The following is a 21,300-nucleotide window of genomic DNA, read 5'->3' on the forward strand; positions in this document are numbered from 1 at the left end:
TAACTTCACACAAATGTTTTTACATAGTTCTACAGAGAGAGGTTCAGTTGTACAAATACTAATTCACCTTAGGTTCACAATGAAATATATAGCTGATTTCACTAAGTTCATTTATACTACCAGTTGGAAGGACCCAAATGGCTGGATTTATCAAACTACTAAAGTTATGATTCTATAATTGGGCTTTCTTATACTGATGTAAAAAGATATTTTTTACATAAATATTTACCTGCTTTTCAAAATGAGTGTTCTTCAAATGATAGTATGTGACAAATTTAGCATTTTTAATATACTATGAATAATTTAAAGAAATTTTAAATCATCTATTTTACATATCTAAGTAAATTTGAGGATGTTTTTGCCTTAATGTATAAGGAAGGGCCTTACTATCACCTAAATAATATTTAATTTATTCTATTAAAATGATAATCTTATGTTTTGTCTAATATATCATAATTTAATGAAAAAGGATATGGACTTTTGGAATTATATTTATGAACAGAGAAGTGAATATTAAAAATAAATTATTTAAAAGTATCTATGAGTGAAAACTAATTAAAAAATCTGTAAAGCATTTATTGAGAAGAATAAACTTTATTGAAGGACCTAAAAAAAGATAGAAATAAATGCAGAGTTATAATATGTTAATGAATATGAGGACAACATTGTAACAATTGTCAGGTTCCCTCACATAAATTTATAAACTCACTACAGTGCTAATATGAACCTCAATAGGAGCTGATGAACTTATTCAAAAATTCATATGAAAGACTAAAACTATACAAATACTTAACATAAATTTGGAGTAGAAAGGGGGGGAAAGATTTACCTAAACCACATATTAAGATGTACTTTTAAAACCATAATAATCAAAACAGTGGAGTATCGGTACAGGAAAGATTGTAGGATCAGATTAGAGAAACCTTGCATATATGGAAATGTGACATGTGATAGAATTAGCTTTGAAAATCAGGAGAAGGGGCAGAGTCAATGGTGGTGTTACAATTGATTTGTTATTTCACAAAAGTATATTTCAGATGGCATAAGGAGTAAAATGTGAAACAGGTCTAAAAGAAAAAAAAAGTTAGCCTAATTTATATCAGAAACTAAAACATGCCTCCAAAAAGCTATTAGAACTAATAAATGAATTCAGTTAAATTTCAGGGTACAAAATTAATATATAGAAATCTCTTGCAGGAATTCTCTGGTGGTCCAGTGGTTAGGACTCTGCACTTCCACTGCGGGGGCACGGGTTTGATCCCTGGTTGGGGAACTAAGATCCTGGAAGGCGCATGGTGCGGCCAAAAAAAAAAAAAAAACTTATGTTTCGATAAACTAACAATGAACTATCAGGAAGAGAAATTAAGAAAACAATCTCATTTACAATTGTATCAAAAACAATAAAATACCTAGGAATAAATCTAACCAAGGAGGTAAATACTTGTACTTAGACAACTGTAAGACATTGATGAAAGAAATCCAAGATGACACGAACAAATGGAAAGATATACCATGCTCATGTATTGGAAGAATTAATCTTGTTAAAATGATCATACTCCCCAAGGCAATCTATAAATTCACAATCCCTATCAAAATACCAACGGCATTTTTCACAGAACTGGAACAAATAACCCCAAACTTTGTATGGAAACACAAAAGACCCCGAATAGCCAAAAGAATCTTGAGAAAGAAGAACAAAGCTGGAGGTATTGTATTCCCTGGTTTCAGACTATACTACAAAGCTACCATATCAAAATAGTGTGGTACTGGCACAAAAACAGACACATTGATCAATGGACCAGAATAGAGATTGCAGAAATAAACCCACACTTACATGGTCAATTAATCTAAAACAAAGGAGGCAAGAATATACAATGGGGAAAAGACAGCCTCTTCAATAAATGATGTTGGAAAAACTGGACAGCCAAATGCCAGAGAATCAAAATGGACTACTTTCTCACACCATATACAAAAATAAACTCAAAATGGGTTAAAGACTTAAATATAAGACCTGAAAGCATAAAACTCCTAGGAGAAAACATAGGCAGTACACTCTTTGACATAGGTCTTAGCAATATTTTTTGGATACATCTCAGGCAAGGTAAACAAAAGCAAAAATAAACAGATGGGGCCACATCAAACTAAAAAGCTTTTGCACAGCAAAGGAAACTATCAACAAAATGAAAAGGCACCCTATTGAATAGGAGAAGATATTTGCAAATGATATATCTGATAAGAGGTTAACGTCCAAATTATATAAAGAACTCATACAACTCAACATCAAAGAAACAAACAACCTGATTGAAAAATGGGCAAAGGACCTGAAGAGACATTTTTCCAAAGAAGACAAACAGATGGCCAACAGACACATGAAAATGTGCTCAATATCACTAATCATCAGGAAAATTTAAATCAAAACTACAATGAGATATCATTCACACCTGTCAGAATGGCTATTATCAAAAAGACTAGAAATAACAAGTTTTGGGGAGGATGTGAAGAAAAGGGAAACCTCATGCACTGTTGGTGGGAATGTATTGATAAACTGGTGTAGCCACTATGGAAAACAGTATGGAGGTTCCTCAAAAAATTAAAAATAGAACTACTATATGATTAAGCAATTCTACTTCCAGGTATTTTTCCCTGTGTTCATTGTAGCATTATTTACAATATCCAAGATATTGACACAACCTATGTGTCCATAGGTAGATGAATGGATAAACAAGAGGTGGTATATATGTACAAGAGCATATTACTCAGCTATATAAAAGGAGGACGTCTTGCCATGTGGGACAACATGGGTGGATCTTAGGAACTTCATCTAACCTTGCTGGACTTTATTGTTCTTAGCTGTAGAAGAAGGGCTTAGTCTGTATGATTTCTCTGACCCTTCCAACACTAAAATTCTATTATTGTATTTCACATTCTTGATGCAGAATAGAACAGAAAAGGGAAAGAAAAGAAACAGATGATGGCAAGATCATAAACCACTGGAATCATCCATCATATAATATAAAGTTCAGTTCAAAGTATCTCTGCAGAAAACACCCTAAATGTGCTTCCTTATTGTACCAGTTCCCGTTCATAATAAGTCCTTAAGAGATATACAGTCATGTTGAAACCAAGCAGGACCCTGTGGGGCTCCTGGGTACAAGTCCTTTCTGTGTCCCTGTTTCTTGTTTGTAGAAAATGGGCTTCATTCAGCCTCAGCCTTCCCTGAGTTCCAAAGGGCTGATTCAAACAGTTGCTAATCAGGGAGGGGAGGGAATGCAGAAACAAGGGAGGAACAGTTAAGAAGCAATAGTGTAGCCTTGGGGCAGGGTCCTGGTTCCTCCTCAAGGAATATATATGATAGTATCTTTGAGTTCTTCTGCAGGAACTAAGGCCCCGACCCAGGTGGAAGATGGTAACTTCAGGCTGGGCACATGATTCCTGGGGCACTGCCCTGTTACCTCAACACCAACCAATCAGAAGAAAGTCACAAACCCTGCAGCCCTCACACCAAACTTTGCCTATAAAAACTTCTCCCCCAAAACCATTGGGGAGTTTAGGATTTTTGAGCACAAGCCACCCATTCTCCTTGACTGGCCCTGCAATAAACCTTTCTCTGCTTCATACTCTGACGTTTCGGTTTGTTTGGCCTCACTGTGCATCAGGCACATGAATTTGTGTTCAGTAACAGTGTTCATAAAATGATATATTTTAGAGGAGATTTTACTAATTATTTTGAGCACCAACTAATTTTCCTACTCTGAGTTTTTAACAGTTGGCTAAATAACAAGCATTTGTATTATATGACTTTTTCTACACCTAATGCTCCAAAGCTTTTTTTTTTTTTTTTAATATATTACTTCTTCAACCCCATGTGTCTGTTGTCCTTGCACTTCTCTTCTTACTCAGGAAAATTCCTTGTCTTTACTTTTTATTCCTAAATCAGTTGTCATATTCTGTCTCTCAGTATTTGTATGGGATGCCCCATAATTTCTAGGTTTCTTTGAACCACACTGCTATAGAACATACTTAGATTATTTCTTACTTATTGAAACGGAAATCAAAGCAAAAGATTTTTTTTAACCAACCAAAAAGTTACTTGATGCAATTTACACTTAGAGTATTTATCTCTAGAGAATAGTAGCTGACAGCTGTCATTAGCTTGTAAATTCCCATTGTGACTTCACTACAACCAACAGCAATTTTTTATATTGTTAAACTTGAGGAACTATGGTAATTGTTATTCTTTGGTTGCAAAACAAGAAATCTAACATTTGCATTACAATCTAGTGTGTGGGAAAGAAGGAGACCTGGGGATTTATTTCAAAAGCAGTATTGTAATAAAGGTTTGTCAGTTCTGAAATGTGCTATCCATGCAGAGTTTCTCAAAGCTTTCATATTTAATTCCTTTTAAAGGCTTCATAATCTTTAAAGGAAAAAGTTAAACTGAGTGATAAAGACCTTAATTTTATCTGTTGACTTTGTCTCAGTTATTTAAAAACAGTAACCCCTAAGCACTTTCCTGTGAAATTGATGTATTAGTGAAATCTTCCATACTTTATGTGTTTAAGATTCACAGATTCCTATCTTTTATTTAAATCCAACTCTGTCTACTTCTTGAAATCTGTGTGTGAATATTTTTGCATATATCAATAGAAAGAAGACTGGATTGGAGGGAAGAAAGCACCAGATAGACAAGTTAATCACCTAATTTTATGACCCCATCATCATTACTGCTTATAGAACTAATAGGGATATTTATGTTGCTGGCTCTGACCTTACGGAAACAATGGATTGCTAAGGATTCTTTTAAAAATGAGAAAGAAAATGAAAAAAATTTCAAGTTACTTTAGATATTGAAAACTTTAGGTGGTTCATGCTATGTATTAAGTTTATATTACTATTTTTGGCCTCTTTTTCCTTAGGAAACTCAGACTCTCCTTTTGGAAGGAATAAACAGAGATTTCTGACTTTGCTTCTTTTTAGTTTTTATGTAAAAATTCAAATCATGTATCCACAAAGGATTAACTGCTGTGGGAATTGCTGTCCTGCTGTCAACAGCTATAACACCAGACAGAATACATGAAAATACTGTTTCTAAACATTGGACAGTAGGCAAGACAGGACTTTGATCTCTGAGAAAAGAGAAACAAATGAAATTAACCTTACATTGCTTCAGCTTGTAGCCTGAGGGTTTGGTTAAATTCTAAACCACAAGGCCAGGCTATAACAACTTCCAAGGAAATAACAACTACCAGAAGCTGTAAAATGAATAACTCTTAGTGCTCACTCAGGGCCAGAAATCATTTGACTTCCCAGCAGCTAGAGAGGAGAGACATCACTGAATACATGAACATTCAGCAGAGACTCCCAGAAGAACCATAACTTGGAAGTGGGGCCAAATTGGCCCTAGAATAAAGGATTCTCTAGATCTGTCTTAAAAGACCTGAGAGGATCAAGCTAATATGCAAGCAACTTAACTATACAACAAGATCCGGTATTCAGCAGTGTAAAAGTCACAATGTCTAATCTCCCATCAAAAATTACTAGGCATGTGAAGAAGCTGCAGGGTGGGGGGTGGGGGTGCCAGAATCAGTCAATAGAACCAGATCTACAAATGACAGAAATGATGGAATTAACAGAGGATTTTAAAATAGTTATAAATGTGACCCTTATATTCAGAGAGAGAGAAGAAAACATAAGCATAATATGAAGAAAAATAGAAAATAGAACAATAAACAAAGGGAACTTCTAGAGGTGAAAAATATATCTGAAATGAAAACCAATATAAATGGAATTAATAGCAGATTAAACACTACAGAGGAAAAGATCAGTGACATTGACATACATAGCAATTAAAACTATCCAAAATGAATCTGAGAGGGAAAAACTAAAATAATATGAACAGAGTTTTAGTGCCCTGTGTGACAGTACCACATGGTCTAATATAAGTGTAATTGGAATCCCATAAGGAGAGGGGTGGGAGACATAAAAACCATTTGAATAATGGCCAAAATTTTTCCAAATTTGATGAGAACGATGAGCCCCCAGAGCTGAGAAATTTAACAATTCCCAAACAGAATAATCATAAAGAAAACCATAGAAAGGAACATTATAATCAGATTGCTGAAAACCAATGATAAAGAGAAAATATTAAAAGCAGTGAGAGGGAAAAAGACATATCACATACAAAGGAACAAAGATAAGAATGTACATAAATTTATCATATACTGTGCAAACCAGAAGGGAATTTCTTTAGAGCACTAAAAGGAAAAAAAAAAAGCCAACCTAGAATATTTTACATAGCAAAAATGTCTTTCAAAATTGAAGATGAAATAAAGACTTTTTCTCACTTTACCAAAACTGAGAGAACTTATTGTCAACATATCTGCACAACAAGAAATGTTTAAGGAAGCTCTTGAGACAAAAGGAAGATGATACCAAATGGAAATGTGGATCTATACCAGAAACAATGAGGAACACCAGAGGGTAAATATGTGTATAAATATAAAAGACATTTTTCTCATTTTAAAATTTCTTTAAAGTATAATCAGTTATCAAAGTAAAAATAATGTGTGGTTTATAACATGTAGAAATAAAATATAGAACAATACAGGGGGAATAGAAGTATATTGTTGTAAGGGTCTCTACACTATACCTAAAGTGGTATGATATTACTTGAAGGTTAACTGTGATAAGTTAAAGATGTATATTGTAAACCCTTGAGTAGGGTTCAGCAAACCCAGTAGGCCAAGTCCAGTGCACTCCTTATTTTTGTAAATAAAGTTTGTTGAAACAGCCATGCATATTCGTTTACATACTGCCTACGGCTGCTTTTGCACCACAGTGCAGAGTCTAAAGTTGCAGCAGAGATCTTATGGCCTACAAAGCCTAAAGTATTTAATGTCTGTCTAACCCTGAACAGAAAAAATTTGGCAATACCTGCTATAGAGTAACCCCAAAACATGAAAAGGTACAGTTAATAAGCCAATAGTAGAGATTAAATGTAGTAAAAAAAATACTCAGTTAATCTAAAAGAGGGCATGAATCGAAGAAAAGTGGAAGAAAGAAGAGTTGAGTCAAGAAAAGTAGCAAGGTGGCAGACATACACAACAATATTTATAATTTATTAAATGCTAATGATATACACACTTTAATTAAAAGACAGATTGTCAGATTGGATAAAATAGGAAGACTCAACCATATGCTGCCTGCAGGAAACCCACTTGAAATATAAAGACGTGGGTAGGTTAAACGTAAAAGGATGAGAAAAGGTATACCATATGTCCACACAAAGACTTGTGAGTAAATAATCATAAAAGGTTTATTCATAGTAGTCCAAAACTGGAAACAATCCACATGTCAATCAACAGGTGAATGGTTGAACAAATTGTGGTGTATCCACAATTTTAAATGCTACTCAGCAATAAAAACAAATTAACTACTAATGCATGCAGCAACACTGGTGAATCTCAGAATCATTATGCTGAAAGAAAGAAACCAGATACAAAAGAGTACATGCTGTATGATTCCAGTAGTGTAAAACTCTAGAAAAACTAAATATAATCTGTGGTGAAAAAATCCAATCAATAGTTGCCCAGGGGTTAACTTGAATTGGATCAAGAGAATTTGGGGGGGCTAATGGAAATGTTCTTTATCTTGATTATTATGTCAAAATTCATCAAATGTTCATTTAAAATAAGAGTGTACATTGTTATTTATAAACTATGCTTCAATAAGGGTTACTTTTAAAATTTAAGTCACGGAACAATGTAGTGTGAGGCTTTTGTATTCATTGTAGGCATTATAATTTACTAGACCAGGCGAGGAAATAAGATGTAAATGACTACAACTATGAAAAGTTTGATGCATTTAGAATCTCCAGAACATTATTATTCTATGTATGTTTCCTCTCGGCTCTTCAATTTTGAGGGATACGAATCCTTAAAAACTTTATAGAGTGTATCTTTTGAGTCTTAAAAAAAAGCTAATAAAGAAACATTATTAGGGACTTCCCTGGTGGTGCAGTGGTTAAGAATCCGCCTGCCAACACAGGGGACAAGGGTTTGAGCCCTGGTCTGGGAAGATCCCACATGCCACAGAGCAACCAAGCCCGTGTGCCACAACTACTGAGCCTGTGCTCTAGAGCCCATGAGCCACAACTACTGAAGCCCGGGCGCCTAGAGCCTGTGCTCCGCAATAAGAGAAACCACCGCAATGAGCAGGCTGCACACCGCAACGAAGAGTAGCCCCTGCTCGCTGCAACTAGAGAAAGCCCGCATGCTGCAAAGAAGACCCAACACAGCCAAAAATTAATTAATTAATTAAATTTAAAAACATTTTTTAAAAAGAAACATCACTCATCTTAAAGCAGTATGCTAAGTGGGTTTTTTAAATTTATTTATTTATTATTTTTGGCTGGATTCCATACCAGATTTGATTCTAAACCCTGTTTTCCTTTCACAGACTAGTGATAAATTATCATCTTTATTTATTTTTTTTAATATTTATTTATTTATTTGGTTGCACCAGGTCTTAGTTGTGGCAGGTGGGCTCCTTAATTGCAGAACATGGGCTCCTTAGTGTGGCATGTGAACTTTTAGTTGCAGCATGCATGTGGGATCTAGCTCCCTGACCAGGGATTGAACCCAGGCCCCCTGCATTGAGAGCACGAAGTCTTATCCACTGTGCCATCAGGGAAATCCCTAAATTATCATCTTTAAATGCTTGGTTGCTTGTGTAAAAAATTCTGGTTCAAAATTTATTTATTAAAAGATTCATTTGAAAATGTTTTTGAAAGAGTTATTCTGGCATTTGTTTTAGGGACTAAGGTTCTATAAATCAAGACAGTTAAGGAACAAGATAAGGAAATAAGGAATTCTGTGCCGTTCTGTTGTAGAAAATCCTTTCAGTTGTGTAGCTTATTATAATGGTTCCCTTAATAACGTTTTGTTAGTAAATCCCAAAAGTTGAGCTTTGGCCTCTTGCTAACCTCAGGAAAATGTTCAAGAGAACTTAAAAGGAATTGTTTTTTATTATATCATAATATGTCCAAGTTGTATAAGAGAATGCTTACTTATCAAGCACCTTGGTTATAATATTATATGTACTACAGAAATATGAGTTGATTATCCTTGAGTAAGTCTCACTTATTAGTGTACTTTCACATGTCATTCCCCACAGATTCTTAAAAAAGCTCTGGCTCCCGAGAGCCACCTCCTACAGGGTATAGAATTTGGCCCAGCAATCTCTGGCTACTTAATAAAAATTTACTAAATGGATTCAGGGTTTGTATTCACCAATACCAAGAACTTTACCTTAAATTCCTGGGAAAGCGTCTCCTTGACCCACTTAAAAGATAATCCTTTGCATATTTTCTTTTTTCTGCAAAGTGTTGTGTGATAGATATGATCTTCCATAAGCCATTTCCTGGAATAACCTTCAACTAAAGCTAAAGGGCATATTCTTGAACCTTAGAAAACATTTTAAGCCACACTAATAATAAAAAACCCCCATTTAAGAAGATTAATAATGTCACTTTAACTTATAATGAAATCTAATTATCATATGGTTATGGGTCTTTTTCATTCAGATGTGACAGTGGTGTATCAAAATGGGTTACCTGTGATATCTGTGAGGCTACCATCCCGGCGTGAACGCTGCCAGTTCACACTCAAACCTATCTCAGACTCTGTTGGTGTGTTTTTACGACAACTACAAGAAGAGGATCGGGGAATTGACAGAGTTGCAATCTATTCACCAGGTATAGTCACCTTCATTATTTTTTTTTTTTAATTTTTATTGGAGCCTAGTTGCTTTACAATGTTGTGTTAGTTTCTGCTGTACGGCAAAGTGAATCAGTTATACATTTACATATATCCACTCTTTTTTAGGTTCTTTTCCCACATAGGCCATTAAATAGACATTTCACCAAGGAAGACATACAGATGGCCAAGAGGCACATGAAAATATGCTCGACATCACTAATCATTAGAGAAATGCAAGTCAAAACTACAATGAGGCATCACCTCACGCCAGTCAGAATGGCCATTATAAAAAAATCAAGAAACAATAAATGCTGGAGAGGGTGTGGAGAAAAGGGAACCCTCCCATGCTGTTGGTGGGAATATAAATTGATACAGCCACTATGGAGAACAGTATGGAGGTTCCTTAAAAAACTAAAAATAGAACTGCCATACCACCCAGCAATCCTACTACTGGGCATACACCTTCATTATTAATTCCCACCCACCCATCATTTCACTCCAAATTGTTTTTACACACACACACACACACACACACATACACCACTGCAAAAGAATCCCATGCTCTTAACTTTAGGACACAATCTTTTGCTTAGCAAATGTCAAGAGAGACAGTGATTTTTCTCCCAATTTTCAGAATATGATTGCTCAGTTTTAGCAAGGGTATATACACAGGGATCTCATTCAAAAGCACCTCACATATAATGCCATGGGCAAAGATGAACCATCAATCACATTTATACTTTTGAGACCTTTTGTCATTACCTTAGGTGTAGAATAAACTTTTCTAGTAGTTGAGCCATCATCTCTGAAGATATGAAATATTACGCCTTCTTTTTAAATCTTCTTAGGTCTTTCACATAAATGTTTACAAAATGAAGACATATGGTTTGAAAACAATATAAAATAAGGCACTAAAAATTCCCATTTGACATGATATCCATTTCATTTATTTACTTTTTAAGCGCCTTACATTTTTCCCACTTTCACTTTGAAAAATTTTAAACCTACAGAAAAACGTAAAAGCCTAGTACAGTAAGTACCTATTTACCCTTGGATTTACTCAGTTGTTGCTAATTTGCCACATTTCTGTAGTTTAAATATTTTAAATATTCTTAATTCTCAACTCATCTTGTAATGTAATTAATAGATCAGCTTGGTGTACTTTGCTAAACCTAGCATCTGCCCCTACTGGATTATTGGCAACTAATCAGTAGCTATACTGCAAAGTACCATATATTAGAAAACATTGGGTGTTTTACTCAACCAACTTCCATCATAGACATCCATGCACCTCTCCCAGTGACCCTAGATTTCCAGCTGACGGCTATACATCTATGTAATTATTTCACTTGTTCATAAAGTTCTTCCAGAAAAACACGTTGTTAAATCTTCACCAAAAAGATTGCCATGAAAACAAAAAGCCTCAGATAGTATAAGCTTTGTTTAGCATAGAATTTAGGGATAAGGCAAAAAGTTAACTGAAATTTAAAAGAGAAGACATAATTTTAAAATCTATTTTGAGGATTGCTTTTTTCCTGACCATTCTTGAATAATTATGGACATATGACCTTAAAATTTTCACATTTAAATTTTCACAGATGGCGTTCGAGTTGCTGCCTCAACAGGAATAGACCTCCTCCTCCTTGACGACTTTAAACTGGTCATTAATGACTTAACGTATCATGTACGACCACCAAAGAGAGGTAACAAGTAACCTTGATAAGGTCAGAGAAATGTGAGGACGGCTTTTGGAAGGAACTTTTTTTCCCCTGGGTAAAGTTGAGAAACAGTATTCAAAGAGCAGTCAAAGTTTTACATATAGGTAGCACTTCGCTAGTACACTGACTAAAACATAGACACCAGAATGCTTTATTATCGGCTCTTGTCACTGTTTCGCATAAATGAGTGTTCTACATAACTTAAACTCCTTCCTTCCATACAAGCTAAAAGTCATATTATTTTAATAACGTTACTGGGGGAATCCTTTTTTTTTTTTTTTGTGGTACGCGGGCCTCTCACTGTTGTGGCCTCTGCCGTTGCGGAGGACAGGCTCCGGACACGCAGGCTCAGCGGCCATGGCTCACGGGACCAACTGCTCCGCGGCATGCGGGATCCTCCCGGACCGGGGCACGAACCCGCATCCGCTGCATCGGCAGGCGGACTCTCAACCACTGTGCCACCAGGGAAGCCCACTGGGGGAATCTTTTTTAAAAATTATGGAATTCCCTGTCCTTTTAAACATTTGTAACAGGAATTAACCCCCTTTTTTGATGGCTCAAGGTTAGCAGTTTGAAAGTCAACTATTGTACAATAATAGTCCTTGGGAACTTCGGACGAGAATATGCTTTTATGCGAAAAAATGGGATATTTGCCTCCAGTGCCAGAAAACTCAGTAATCAAATATTTTCATGAACTACTTTTAAAAACCAAAGTTAATGCAAAAAATCTATGATAAACAAAATATCAAAAATTTAAATAAAGACAAAGTTAGTTTTACTGATTTTTCTTTTCACCCCACACTCCAATATGGCTTTGCACAGTACTGATGCTATTAAATAGCCCTCTAAAATAACATTTTGAAGTGTGTCTCTTTTGGTCATCTTTCTCTCTTTGCCCTTGATGTTCATTGTCACTCACTGCTGTCGTTAATTCCCCTTCCACCACCACCACCCCCTCCATCAGCTTCCTAGGACATTTGTTATTTTCCATTCTGCTTTTGAGAATTGTGTCTAATGTAGAAAAAGTTCTAAGTAAAAGCCTAAGTATTGAATGCCTCCAAAATCTGGTCCACATCTACCTTTAAAGTTTTTCTCTTTTCCTCTTAAAAGATTCCTACTTTTCCTCCACCCTCTAGTTCCTTTGCTCTTTCCTTTACCATCTCAGTGTTTTCTCACCTTTCCTCTAAGATGCCTTTTTCTTTTATTCCTAACCTCCTATTTCCTCAGGTCAAAATCATCAATGTCGGCTCTTCCATGATCCCATTCTTTCTTTTTCTTACTCCCAGCCAACCAGAAGTGATTATTCTCTTCTCTGAATTCTTCATTCCTTTTCTTTTCAAATGATCAGAGGGAAGGCACTGTGATTTTTGTATACCCCATTGACTTAGGTAGTCATCCTATATTGAGCGAGTTAAATGAGTTAAAGAATCCTTTAAATAGTAAGACATTACTGAATCAGATTTTATTAAGTTGGAATAATTGAACATGTAGACCAAGGATTGTTAGCTATATATTAACTATACTAATACGTTTTTCTTCTTTATTCCCTGATTCTTGGACTAGATGTTCTCTTTAAAATAACAGAAGTACAGGCCTTATTTTACTCAGTTTTTTTTTTGTTCTTTAAATTTGCTCTTTATTTTTTTCTGGCTTTATTGACATATAATTGACATATAACACTGTGTAGTTTAAAGTATACAGTGTGATGATTTGATACACTTATATGTTGAGAAATGATTACCACAACAGGATTAGTTAATACCTCCATCATCTCACATAATTACCATTTCTTTTTGATGAGAACACTTGAGATCTACATTCTTACCCACTTTCAAGTATACATTACAGTTTTGTTAACTATAGTCACCATGCTGTACATTAGATTCCCAGAACTTATTCATCTTATAATTGGAAAATTGGTACCCTTTGACCAACATAGAACTACTGTATGATCCAGCAATTCCACTTTGGTGTATATATCCAAAGGAAATGAAATCAGAATCTCAAAGAGATATCTATACTCCCATGTTCATTGCAGCATTATTCACAATAGCCAAGCTATGGAAACAACCTAAGTGTCCATCTACAGATGAATGGATAAAGAAGATGTAGAGTGTGTGTGTGTGTGTGTGTGTGTGTGTGTGTGTGTGTATCTAAAATATTATTCAGCCATGAGAGAGAAGGAAACCCTGCCATTTGCAACAACATGGATAGACCTTATGTGTGTATGTGAATTTCCTAGGGAGTTCATTCTATTTTGATTTTCTACTGCATTAGTAAAATATTAAAAGTTGACTAATATATTCTTATATAAAGTATAACAGTCAGGAAAGTAAAGATTTATGTTGTCAAAAACTAGAGGTATTTTAATCAATGAATAATTCTAACCATCTTGTCTAATGCTGTGTTTTTAAAAGAGAAATGAAAGTTTTAATTTTTTAAATAAGGCTATTCTCAAGTTGAATAGGGAAAGTAAAGGTAGAAACTGAAAAGGGGAGAAATTATATTTGATTCTCTGGTAATCAGTTTGGCAGCCTTACAACTCTTTGTTTTATCTGTATCTCAGAACTGTGGGATATCTGTCCACCTTCCCTAGAAGTCAATTAGAATGTGAAGTTTGCAAGCGTCAGAAGTCTATAATTCATGGGATAATTGTAATTTGAAGTATGAAATTTGGTAAGCTCAATAGTAGCATTAGTATAACACTTTAAAAGACCATTTTAATATTTAAATTTAGACATCAAATCTCTCAGCTCTGTTATTATTAGTCAATGAGCAATTATGTCATTATATACTTTTTTCACAGAAGCTTAAATAATACTGTTTTAAGTTCATAAACACTTTTCCCTCCATTTTTAAAACATAGTAAAAAAAATCTTTTTTTCTTTTGAAATAAACGTAAGATAGTTTTTCATTTTGTTTCCATCATATTATCTTCCTCCAAGTCACCACTGTTTGTCAGCTGTGGTGAGTAAGAGGACAGTTGAATTTCTGTATTTGAGAGGGATGCCGATCATACAGATGAGTAAACTTTTCCCCACATTGTAACTGTTTTTAGTGAAAAAGCTGAATGGAGAAAAGAAGTTGAAGGCACTAGGTTTTGGGTATTAGATAATGAGAAGAACACTAGGATTTTATATATACATGAAGCAGATGGAACAAATATACTTTATCTAATAAAAGTTAAAATAGTTAATGAAGGAAAACTTTTCCAGAATAGTTTTAAGTTTTGACACAGTTTTTTTCTACTCATTCCTTACGCCCCTTTAATTTTCTCTTTTCTCTCCTATTTTTCTTTTCCTTGTGCATGGATAGCACTTTAGAACTAAAAATGCTCTATGAATGTTGTGCACCAGTAAACCTTAACTTCACATACTTCACCAGGCACTGAGGATAGAGGGCTTATTCATATAAGATCTAATATAGCCATGTTTGATGTTTATGTGGGATTGGCAGTCATAGGTATTACGAATACCTAAGTACTGACAACCCTTGTACCTAATGCCAAAATTGGAGGGAAGAGGCAGGAAAAAACTGAAATGGAACAAGGGGGCAGGTCATAGCAGCAAGGCTAGTTGCAAGTTCCATTGCATTCTTTTGGTTACCAAAGCTGTATATGGCTGGGTTCCCCTGTGACCACTGGTCGTTGAAAGTTTTTGTGCTAAGGAAACTCATCTTGATTGGCAACACTAAGCCCTTTCCCCCATTTATCCATCCAGAGGATATTGGAGACCTTGCTTCTCTCCTAATAATGTAAGTAATTGAGAGAAAATGTTGAACAGGCAAACCAAATACGAACTATAATGAATACCTTATCAGAGACTCAGATAGCCAGAATCCTTCCCAAACCATTATAGTAGCTGAAAAGACTTTTTAATCCCCATTATTTGTACACATCTTCCTGTCTTTGTGTACCTTAATTATCCTGGCACTGATGGCATGTGAAGAAACGTTAATAAACATCTTAATTGCATTTTTAGGGAAGCATACACGGATCATCCAGAAGTGTTTTTGTTAAGCCATTAGCAGATTTACCTTCTCTCTTCCTATAATTTCATCTCCAAATAGGTGGGCAGATTTTTAAGGGTCAAGGGTTTGAGGTTGTTGTTTTCCTCTACCATGACAATACCTTGGAAGCATATTCTTCCTGTCAAGAAAATCTAACAAAATAAAGCTAAGTCTCTTGAGTTTACCAGGGCTTTACTGATCAGAAAGATAACAACTCTCTGTTCAGCCAGGTCTAGAAGTGGACATCTGTGAGATTGATCTCCTATGAATTATCATTTTATAGTCTTTTCATTGCTGTTTGAATGTATGTTGTAGCACATTAAATTTTATTTGTTTTGAATGATAATGCATTCACAATGTTCAACTCCCAAAGTCAAAGAACATATGGGAAAAGATTTTCTCATCCCTGTTTCACAGCCACCCTTTTCTCCTCTTACCAGCAAGCATTGTTCTTAGTTTCTTGTTTCCTATCAGAGAGTCAGTGCATTCATAAGCAAATGTGAATGCATAATCTTTTTTCCCTTTTTATGCAAATAATAGCATATCATACATATACTGTTCATGTCGGTCAGGGTTCAATTGAGGAAGCAGAAGCATGTGAATAAAGTGGAATAAAAGATTATAGGAATGAGACTTTGTACAGTTGTAGGTGAAGGTAAAGAAGTAAGAGTCTGTAAAGGGGAGCCTGGAAGATCAGAGAAAAGTTACTAAGTTTGAAGTGATGGCACATGTGGACAAATCAGAGCTTGCCAGGGAACCTGGAAATTCAAGTGCGTCCAACTACTAGGATAAGAAAAATTAACAAAGGAGGGCTGGTAGAGAGATCCCTAGGACAGTGTTATCAAATAGAACTTTCTGTGACAATGAAAATGTTCCATTTCTGCACTGTCCAATATGGTAGCCATCAGTCACATGTGCCTATTGAGCACTTGAAATGTGGCTAGTATGGCTGAGAAACTGAATTTTAAATTCTATTTCATTTTAATTAATTTAAATAGCCACACACAGCAAACAGTTCCTGTTTTGGACAGCACAGCTTTAGAAAGCTGCATCTGGCTGTGGGTGTGGATTTGCTGTTAATCATCAGAGGTGGCAGTTGAGAAAAAAGAGCTGGATGCAGAGCCAGGGAGAGCAGGCACACACTGGCATCTCCAGGCACCTCTGCATCTGTCTCTCACTACTAACGACAACCTTCAGAGCATGATGGCTTCTGCTTCACTTCTGCCTTCTAAAACCTCACTTGAATCTCTGTTTTGGCTAACTCTAATTCAGAACCATACAGGGAATTTGGGATATATGGGGAAACATAATTCCAGTTTAACTAGATGTCAAGGTATAAAACCACCAAACTGCTTTTCTTACCTAACAGTGTATTCTGAAGATCTTAAAATACCAGAACATAAAGAATTCCTTATTCTTTTTCACAGCTGCTATGTGTTACATTGTATGAATGTATATTATCATTCACTTAGCTGCTTATTTTATAATTTATCATAGTGAAAAAAATCAAAAGAGAAATAGTTTTACAAACTTGGAGTGAGAAATATGTTTCTACCTATAACATAAAACACAGAAGAAGCCATGAGAGAAGAGACTGATATAAAAAATAAATTTTCTACACAGGAGAACCTGTAATATGAATATTAATTTTAAAAGAATAAGTCTTCGATGAATGACATTCTAATAGAAGCTCTTTTATAAAACAAATACCAAGCCTGAGTTCAGATTTTATAGATTTTCAGGTTATGATTGTCTATACATATTTGATCATTAACGTGTGTGTGCTTCATTAGGAAAAGGAAGAGGAGAGGGTCTGTTTAGTTTGTTTGCTTGCTTCCTTCTTTCCTCCCTTCCCCCCTCCTTTTCTCCCTCCTTGGATTTCTAAGCAAATACAGTGTAATTATGGTATTGAAAGTGGAAATGGAAAAAGAAAGGACATGGAATAGAAAAGTCATTGGACTACCAGTCAGAAGATCTTTTCCCACTCCCTGCTAGCCATGCAGCTTTGTGAATATCATTATTAGACCTCATTAAGGAGAGAAACCACCGCATATTTGATTTTTTCCCCTCTCTAGTGAATAGATCAGTACCTAATACAAAAATGTTTGTTCATCTTATCTCTCTAGGACTCAAAATTCCTCATTTATAAATTGTGGATTATATGCTGCCATGAGGATAAATATGGGATAATATATGCGAGAGAATTTTGTTTACCATAGATAATTTATACCTACCTAAAAAATTATCTTTTTGAAAGAGGATTGAGGACTTCCCTGGTGGCGCAGTGGTCAAGAATCTGCCTGCCAATGCAGGGGACACGGGTTTGAGCCCTGGTCCGGGAAGATCCCACATGCTGCGGAGCAACTAAGCCTGTGCACCACAACTACTGAGCCTGCGCTCTAGAGCCCGTGAGCCACAACTACTGAAGCCTGCGCGCCTAGAGCCTGTGCTCCACAACAAGAGAAGCCACTGCAGTGAGAAGCCCATGCACCACAACAAAGAGTAGCTCCCGCTCACTGCAACCAGAGAAAGCCCACGTGCAGCAACAAAGACCCAACGCAGCAAAAAATAAAATAAATAATAAAAAAAGAAAGAAAGAGGACTGAGCTTGCAGGAGAAATATTAATATTGATAAAGTAAAAGCCTCATAACTCAGTTCCAGGCCTGGGGGGTCAGGAGGCATGGACTCTACCACTTCACTATGACATTCTAGAGTGCAGTTTTCTCTTTTTGTAACTTTGGAAAGTGTAGAACCGTATGTGAATGTGAGCTGCAACTTTAGTGCAAAGCAGACTCTGTTGACATAGACGACTTCTAGAACTCAAAGTGTTCTTGCTTTTATCTGTTCCCATTAATGCAGCACACATTTATTGAAGCATGCAAGATACTATGCTAGGTGGTATATCCCATTTTACTATATCAGCTCTTCTCTAATCCAATTTGCTACCCTTATTTGAATTTTTTTATTGATTGAATTTCTGTGATAACTGTACTAAAGGACATCCTTGAAGAATATTTGAAATACACACATGACTAATTCTGACTGTGGCTTATTTTGACTTAGAAAAAGGCTGACCTTCTGCTGTAGCTAACAAAGTGTCACATTTAAGGCTAATAAGATTCTAAAACAAAAGCTTTACTTCTGTTGCTTTTTAAAAAGTTATTTGACAGCTGAGATCAGCTGACTTTTTATTAAATTTTCAAAACATAATTTTTAGATTTCTAGAAGCACATGCTACTCACAGAAGAGGATATTGAATCAAAGAATTATTTAATCTTTTACCTTTTTAGTTATTCTCATAACTTCATGCCGTTTCAAGCTTGATATTGAGACCCATACAGCTATTCTATGTCTTTGCCCAACGGGAATAAATAAAAATTGATATGCTAGGGGGAAGGTATATAGGGGCTAAGATTATTAGGATAATGGTATTTTTATTTATACCCTTGTATTTGCAAATTTGAAATACTGTATATTTTTTCCTTAAGTGTTAGTTACTAAAGGGAAAAAATGACCACTTAAAATGGCAAGACCACAGATAAACTTTAGATCTGAATTTTAATAAGCATGATAATCAGATTAATTCTAAGCCTCTCTACTAGTTTTTGACATATTACTTTAAATTTTTTGTCTTTATCTAATGAAGATTATTATTACTCGTAGCCTCATTTGTAGCACTTATACTTCCAAGAATATAATGGTGGATGTTGGCTTCAAAATTTTCAAGTTGCCCAAATATGAACTTACTTTGTAGAATTTATAGACTCTTCCTTTTTAAAAAGGAACTATCCCTTTCCTTCAGTTTAACATTGAAGGTGGGACCCCTATAGTGGATGAATCTGCCTTGTTCTTATCACTAATAGCCCTAAGAATAGCAACTCTTCATTTAAGGCATATTTTTTTTTTAAATGTAATCTTTTTCTTTCAGACCTCTTAAGCTATGAAAACGCAGCAACACTGAACGATGTAAAGACACTGGTACAGCAGTTATACACTACTTTGTGCATCGAGCAGCACCAGTTAAACAAGGAAAGGGAGCTTATCGAAAGATTAGAAGATCTCAAAGAACAACTGGCGCCCCTGGAAAAGGTGCAGATTCAAATTTCACACTTTTCTCTTCACCAGTATTTTTTCCAGAGCATATATGTTTGCTTTTTTCCCCTCCGAGTTTTGTGTGATTGCATTGTGTCAATCAAACTAGTCCACTAGTTTTGGGAACTGAATCATAAAAAGCTTCTGATTAAAGCTAAGAAAGGACTTAAAAAGGAATAGTTTGGAGCCTTGATAATGGACATAGAGCTTTGAGATCTAAATATACTGCCCTTAACCAGACTTACTACTTTTACAACAAAGATTGGAATAATTGCTGATCAAGAAGGGTTCTAAGTGAGGTGGATAATCATTTTAGCCAACTTAAGAATTAATATTATATGGAATATTATGCAACTGTTAAAAACAATCATGTAGATCTAATATTCTATAGAAAACACGTCATGATATTTTATGAAAAGTAAATTACAAAATGTGTATATTAGTGCATACTATGATCCAGTTTTTAAGTGTATTATGCATATAGCCATACACACAACACACACACACACACACACACACACACACATATATACAAAGAAAAAAATCGGAACATATTCCAAATGCTAATAGAATAGTAGGATTATGAATGATTTTTCTTCTTTATACTTTCCTAGTAAGTGTTTTACAATGAACGTGTGTCATCCTTTTTTTTTTAAATAAAAATACAAGTATTTCCATTTTAAGAAACCAGACTATATTAGAGATTAAGGAAGGGAACAAATACTCTTAATACTGTGCTTTTTCTGATTTCTTTAAAAGTAAGGAACACATATCTCAAGGTTGTTTTCATTAAATTTAAGACCATTAGAAATGTTGGATAAATTAAATTTGAGGAACTGTTGTGAAGGGGGATGAAATTTAAATCTGGTATTTTCAAAATGTAAAGGATTTTTTAATGTACCAATTATAGCAAAATAATTATCATCCCTTATTGAATATTTACTATGTGCTAGGAATTATCCTAAGTATTTTACTTGTAGTCTCTTATTTAATCCTCAGAACAACTCATTAATGAAGTTATGGTAATGTGCAGATCAGGGCCTAAACTCAGCCATTCTGAATCCAGAGTCCATGCTCTGACCCACTGTGCTGTTTTGCCCCTAGTAGACCTCTTGAGTAAAAAACTAATGATAGATTAAATCTTGTACGCTACAGTGAGAGAACATTGGCATGTTTTTATTTCTCTCTTTCAAAGAAAGCAATCTTGTGGTTGGATAAAGACCCGCTGAAACTAACTTATTCACTCCCATAATTTCACCATATTTTCAGCTACTTCTAGGATGAAACATAAAATACAAGTGTATCAAAAATGTTATGCCTATAAAATAGTACTCAGTAAAAACTACAGATATTATTTAGGAAGACAAACTATATTTCCTAGAATTGAGACTAACATATCTTGATTACAAGCCCTGTTTCTTTAGTGAACATTGAACAGTTTAAATAAGAGTTTAAAATTGGTTCTATGTCAAAATGCTTTACAGTTGACCAGTCACGTGTGCCCTGTAGGTACGAATTGAGATTAGCAGAAAAGCTGAGAAGAGGACCACTTTGGTGCTATGGGGTGGACTTGCCTACATGGCCACGCAGTTTGGCATTTTGGCCCGGCTTACCTGGTGGGAATATTCCTGGGACATCATGGAGCCAGTTACCTACTTCATCACTTATGGAAGTGCCATGGCAATGTATGCATATTTTGTAATGACACGCCAGGTAAGAATTC

The 21,300-nt window shown here is 35.2% G+C and overlaps 1 protein-coding gene across 3 annotated transcripts in view; it reads left to right on the plus strand.

Moving 5' to 3' along the window:
* Positions 1 to 21,300, plus strand: part of MCU (mitochondrial calcium uniporter) — a 209,559-nt gene that overhangs the window by 173,543 nt on the left and 14,716 nt on the right. For all 3 annotated transcript variants that reach the window (XM_082673619.1, XM_082673621.1, XM_082673620.1), the window contains exons 3-6: positions 9,584 to 9,754; positions 11,357 to 11,461; positions 19,414 to 19,574; positions 21,087 to 21,290. In XM_082673619.1, coding sequence (XP_082529745.1) covers positions 9,584 to 9,754; positions 11,357 to 11,461; positions 19,414 to 19,574; positions 21,087 to 21,290 — 641 coding nt within the window. The remainder of the gene's footprint in view (positions 1 to 9,583; positions 9,755 to 11,356; positions 11,462 to 19,413; positions 19,575 to 21,086; positions 21,291 to 21,300) is intronic.

This window comes from Grampus griseus (genome assembly GCF_964374135.1).
Source record: "Grampus griseus genome assembly, chromosome: 16".
NCBI lineage: Eukaryota > Metazoa > Chordata > Mammalia > Artiodactyla > Delphinidae > Grampus > Grampus griseus.